This window comes from Rattus rattus, chromosome 7 (genome assembly GCF_011064425.1).
Source record: "Rattus rattus isolate New Zealand chromosome 7, Rrattus_CSIRO_v1, whole genome shotgun sequence".
Classification (NCBI taxonomy): Eukaryota; Metazoa; Chordata; class Mammalia; order Rodentia; family Muridae; genus Rattus; species Rattus rattus.
In genome coordinates, this window is record NC_046160.1 from 68,490,978 (window position 1) to 68,497,147 (window position 6,170).

General features: G+C 44.1%; 1 protein-coding gene across 2 annotated transcripts in view; it reads left to right on the top strand.

Moving 5' to 3' along the window:
- The window catches only part of LOC116905055 (protein FAM177A1), a 62,562-nt gene that overhangs the window by 51,138 nt on the left and 5,254 nt on the right, over nt 1–6,170 (top strand). The window contains exons 3-4 of one of the 2 annotated variants that reach the window (XM_032907747.1): nt 3,294–3,360; nt 4,829–4,926. In XM_032907747.1, the coding sequence (XP_032763638.1) occupies nt 3,294–3,360; nt 4,829–4,926 (165 nt within the window). The remainder of the gene's footprint in view (nt 1–3,293; nt 3,361–4,828; nt 4,927–6,170) is intronic. The other variant, XM_032907748.1, reaches the window with a different exon arrangement.

Here is a 6,170-nt window from a genome sequence, read left to right on the forward strand (position 1 = left end):
TTTGTGTCACTGCGTGGTTTTTGTCTTGGACATGTGGCTGGGGTGGAGTGGCTGGGGCATTTGTTAACTGTTTAAACATTCGAGGAACTCTGCCTGATCATTGTCCATTGTGGCCACGCCATTTTTTTGTTGTTTTTCACTTTTTTAAACTTTTATTTTCATGTGTGTGGGTGTTATGTCAGGCAGTAGCTATGTATGCAATACCTGTGTCCCCTGAGTGCTAGGATTTGGGGTGTGTGCCACCACACCCAGCTTGTGTTAATTCTCAGGTTTATTTCTTTTAAGTTTTATAGTATCAGACTGGGTGTGGAAAGTACCAAGTTCACGACTAGCCTAGGCACCATAGTGAGTTTCAGGCCAGGCTAGCTTCATAATGAGGCCTTATGGGTATAGTTTGTACATTCAGGTCTTTGGTACTGGTTTTGTGTTTTAGACAACCTATAGCCAAGGCTTGTTCAGAATTCAAGGTGATCTTCCTGCTTCAGCCTCTTGAATGCTGAGATTACAGATGTGCTCATAGACACCATCAGCTACTTTCGTTTTGAGTTAGTTTTGTATACGATATGAGTAAGGGTCAGACAAGATACTTGGCCATGTAATTTTCCAGACTTCACAGTGTAATTTGAAAACTCTTTTTGAGTGTGTCTTAGTTACCATTCTGTTGCTGTGGAGAGACACCAGGACCAAGGCAACTCTTAGGAAACATTTGCGGGCTTGTCTGTAGTTTCAGAGGTTCAGTTCATTGTCATCACAGTGGGGAGCATGGTGGCACAGAGGCAGACATGGTGCTGGAGACTTGGCTGAGAGCTGCATCCTGATCCGATGGCAGGAAGAGGGGAGGATGGGAACACAGACTCTGAGCTTTCGAAGCCTCAAAGCCTACCCCACAATGACACACTTCCTCCAACAAGGCCACACCTTCTAATCCTTTCAAATAGTTCCACTCCCTAGTGACCCTGCATTCAAATCTATGAGCCTGCGGGGGCCATCCCTATTCAAACTACATAAATGGTCTTGCTGCCCTGTCTTGTTAAAACCTGTGACTACTGAATGTGGTTTTGTTCTGGACTTAAGGCCTCCATCCGATCTATGAATCCCAGCTTGTGTCTGGAGCTGGAGTGCAGGTGCACTCCCTCCCCTGTGCTGCGTTCCCTCTCCTGTGCCTGGTATAGATTTTGAAGCTGAAAAATGTTTGAGTACTGGGCTTGTTCAATCTTTTCAAGATTGCCTGGCTGTTCTAGGTCCCTTAAAGTACTGTGTAAGTTTTAGAATTAGTTTGCCAATTTCTGAAGAGAAGGAAATGGGGATCTTATTAGATTATAGGTCTCTTTAGGGCAGAGGCTCTCAACCTGTTGGTTGCAACCTCCAAGGGATCACACAGCAGACGTCCTGCATATCAGATATTTACAATAACAGCAGCAAAATTACAGTTACGAGGCGGCAATGAAATAATGTTATGGTCGGGGTCACCACAACATGAGGAACTGTATTAAAGGGTTGCGACATTAGGAAAGTTAAGAACCCCTGGTTTAGGGAGTACAGCCGTATTATTAACCAGAGTCGTTTGAAAATCAAAGGTCTCGAGAAGGAAGCTGGAGACACATTGTTGAAGGAACAGAAAAATGTGTGGCTTTACTTGTAAACTCAAAGAGCCACAGCATAGACCCAAATATGTGCTTCTGAGATGGTGACATGACTCTGGAGAGACTTAAGCCACCTGTGGTTTGGCTTAGCAACAACTGTGTCCAAGTAACAGGCTGGATGAGTTTCTTCTGTGCAGCTGTGGGGTGATGACAGGTGCTGTCTCTCTCCTCAGCCAGAGCAGGGCTGATAGTCCTTGCTTCAGTGTTGGCTCTTACTGTCTCGAGAAACAACTTCGAACTGTCCAGTGAGAATATCTGTGTTTTCCTTTGTCTGTGTAGGTGTGTGCATGCTCACATGTATGCTGGTGTACCCGTGCATGGACGTGTGGAAGCCAAATCTCTTTGCCTTGTTTGACAAAGATTTTTTTGCCTTGTTTGACAAAGATTTTTTTTTTTTTTTTTTTTTGGTTCTTTTTTTTTTTTGAGCTGGGGACCCAACCCAGGGCCTTGCGCTTCCTAGGCAAGCGCTCTACCACTGAGCTAAATCCCAACCCCTTGACAAAGATTTTTGACAGGATCTTTTCACTGGGAACTAGAGCTTGCCACTTAGGTTGGCCGTCTGGCCAGCAAGCCCCAGAGAGGCTCCAGTCCCTGCCTCTCTTGTGCTGAAATTACAAGCACACACTACATACCTGGGGTTTTATGCCTAGTTTTTTTCTAAGTAGTTTCTTATTCATACAACCCAAAACATTTTAAGAATTTCATGTTGTTATAGAAAGTGTGTCTAGCATGGTAGTACGAGTCTTTAATCCCAACTCTCAGGTCCCAGAGGTAGGGGGATCTTTGTGAATTCAAGACCAACCTGGTCTACATACATTCCAGAATATCCAGGGCTACATACAGAGATTCTATTTCAAAAACCGACCAACCAAACAACCACCAACAACAAAAAAAACAGGAAAAAATGGGCTGGGTCTTTAGTGAATATACCTTTTGAGTGTGGTGGTGCAGGCTTTTTTTTTTTTTTTTTTTTTTTTTTTTTTTTTTTTTTTTTTTTGAGCTGGGGACCGAACCCAGGGCCTTGTGCTTCCTAGGTAAGCGCTCTACCACTGAGCTAAATCCCCAGTCCCGTGGTGCAGGCTTTTAATCCTAGCACTCAGGAGGCAGAGGCAGGTGGATCTCTATGAGTTTGAGGGCAGCCTGGTTTAGAGTGAGTTCCAGGACAGCCAGAGTTACAGAGTGAGACCCTGTCTTAAAACAAACACACATACATGCATACAGAACAAACAGCTCACCCTTCCTATGTCGTTTACTTTTTACCATTGAACACTCACTGATACCCCCTTATTTCCCTTCATTTCTGTACCAGAATTTTCCTGCTGTAATGTTTGTTAGATGTATCTGCAAGGTCCTTTCTTTGTGCGTTCTCCTGGATGTTCTTATGAAGAATGAAGACAAGCAAGAGAGGAGAAAAGCTATAGGGAGTCCAGCCTGAGTTATAGTGCCCTTCTAGTGCTAACCCTGTTTTGAGTCCTTCCATGGGTAAGGATGGTAGTCCTATGGGAAAGCATGGAGGATCTTGGTGGGATCCGGATACACTTAGGCTTTTATTTGACTGGATGCCTTACATACCTACCTATCATGTAGCTAGTTCGCTCTGGTTTGAAGATACTATTAGATGAATGTTGCTAATCTGACTTCTTGTTGCAGACAAAACTTCCCTGGGGCCCCTACTTCTGGTTTTACATGCTGCGGGCCGCCACATCAACCCTCTCAGGTACCGCCCTTTGAACTGAATATTCTATCACTGCTCTAAGACATCCTGCACCCAGGAGCTTTATCAAACAAGATCTTGCCAAGAAACAGAAACAAACTAGGGAACTACCTTGTCCTCTGTAGGTAGCCAGCTAGCATTGGAAAACCAGTACTCTAGCTTGCACCAATGGTCTTCAGTTTAGTTGTTAGAAGGACACAAACTAGGGCCAGTGAGTTTGCTCACACACGCAAAGGTGCTTGCTGTCAAACTGACAACCAGATTTGACCCAAGTCCCTTAGGAAGAACTTGACTCCTCACGAGTTGGCCTCTGACCTCTACAGAACACACTGTGCTACCCTATTAGTGTAGTAATAAACAGCCCCTGGAAAATGGCACCATTCAGGAGACAGGATTGTCATGTCTTAAATGCTGTCATCACCCATTCTGTTACTGCTGAAAAGCTCATTAAGGCTCAGTGCCTATTCTAAAGCCTTGTTAGGAACCGTTCATGCGTATTTCTCTTATTGTTTCCTCCTTGCTTAGTAGCGTCTTCCCACTGTTTCCTTGTTGTGTAGTTACAGGGAAGCCTGCTTTTGTCCATGTAACTTTTCACGTTGCTGAGGACTGAACTGGTCCTGGGCATCCCAGGCAAAACCTCCTCTGTTACGTCCCTGACATATTTCACTCCTTAAATAGAAATGTTACTGATATTTGAGGGAAATGAATTATCGATTTATGTAGTTATGTTAATGTTTAGATAACAAAATTTACTGCTTCCAATTAACTAGTTGATGACTGTCACTTTTTTTTTATTAGAGCAAATCATGGCTAGTATTTGAGTGAACACTTCCTGAGCCTGTACCGTGAGCCAGACAGCTTGGTGTGACAGAAGAGCACATGCTTTACACAGATCTACATTTGAATGTTAGCTTTTTATCCACTGTGGCCACAACTAGGCCTGACCTCATTGCCTGCCAGAACCTTCTGTATCAGGTGCTGATTCTGGTGAGACAGAGCCCATGACAAAAGAACTTAAGGCTTTGTTCTGGTGCAGAGTTCAAGGGCACAGTGCATTCTGGTGAGGAAGTCATGGTGGCAAGACCAGCCCTCTTCCCAGTGATAGCTGAACAGCGATATCCTAAAGTACAGTGTATTGTCCTAAGGACTAGACCTGTACCTGAACATTGCAGTAATTAACAAGACATGTTGTAACTGTGCTGGCCATGCAGCACACATGGAGTCCCAGCACTGTGGAGGCTGGTGGAAGATCGCTGACCAAGTACTCTGAACTCCCTGCTACAGAGCGAGACACTGTTCTCAAAGCACACAGAGATAGAGATGTGAAATGCCTGGTGTCCAGGACAGAAGTGAGGAGACAGGGTGATATTGGGATTAAGGATAAAACAGTAACTCTTGTATTCTTAGTATTACATAAAATGCTCAAGAAATGTTTATGGTGTTTTTTATCTTTTAACTTTTGTATCTTTAGTGTGTGACTTTCTTGGAGAGAAGATTGCTTCAGTTTTGGGCATCAGCACCCCAAAATACCAGTATGCCATTGATGAGTATTACCGGATGAAGAAGGAGGTGTGTCTCCTCTTTTCACTTTTTTGATGGTTTGGAGACTTGAGGCCATGTGGATGGTCTAGTAGCTCGAAAGCCAGCTCCTTCATTTGTTGCAGTGCTAGACATCAAACACAGGACCTTACATGCCACACAAAGGCTCTACCACTGAAGACAGCTTAGTTTATCAAATTAACATGTTTTATGATTCTTCAAAATTCGGATTTCCTAAGGTAAATGTATAACCTATGCTAGGTTTTCTCTGCCAGTGCTAACAAGTGAAATGCCTCATGTGTATTTGATCTTTATATATCTTTTGGTATTGTCACTTTAATTTGAAAATGAAGAAACAACACCAGCCTGTGTAAGCAGTGAGGTAGTTACTAACTTCCATAAGCTCCCTGTCATGAGAAGTCCGTCTACTCTTGGACTAGTGTATAAAATTCTCAGAACAGCGCCTGGTGTGTGTTGACAAGCGCACTGTAAGCTAGAGTTTGCTCCTCTCCTTTAAGTGAATCAAGAGTAATAGTTCAGGTAAAGCTAGAATAGAGGCATGAACATAGGGTGTGTGTTAGGTAAATGGCAAACTTTGTCCTTGGAGGGCTGTATCTAGAGGTAGGCCTAGAAAGATCACCTTTTGTTGTGTGGCTTCAAACTTTTTTTTTAAAACAAAACAAAAACCAAGGAGACACTGCACTCCTTGATTAGAGCCTCTTGGTCTCATTCAGACCACTTTAGTAGCTTCTGGAGTCTTCTCCTGATCTCAGGGTGAGTCTCCTAGAGTAAACGCACTCTGTGCAGACTGCACGTATCTCGGGGGTCAAAATCCAGATGCCGCCTCAGCTGTGAACTGGAGGTCACTCTGTAGTCGCTGCTGTTCTTCTTTCTGTATCACTGTTCCTTATGTCCTCACTTCCCTACTAGATTGCAAGGTTGTCGAGGGGAGGAACTGGACGATCTATACATTGGTCAGGTGCTCAGGGGAAGACAAACCGTGCGAGACCATTTAATGAGTGAGCCAACCCACTAGCTAACTAAAGTGGCACAGTGGCCATTTTGATCTTTATTAGGCTAACTCCATCTAAGTCGCACCTAAGCGAAGTAGTGTTGGGCCATCCACCGTTAATGATTTTACTTTGAGAACAGGAAAGGGGCAGGTTTGGTTTGGTTTGGTGGTAGTGGTTCTCTCTCTCTCTCTCTCGCTCTCTCTCTCTCTCTCTGTGTGCACACATGTGCGCGCGTGTGTATGTATGGTGCATGTGGTGCGG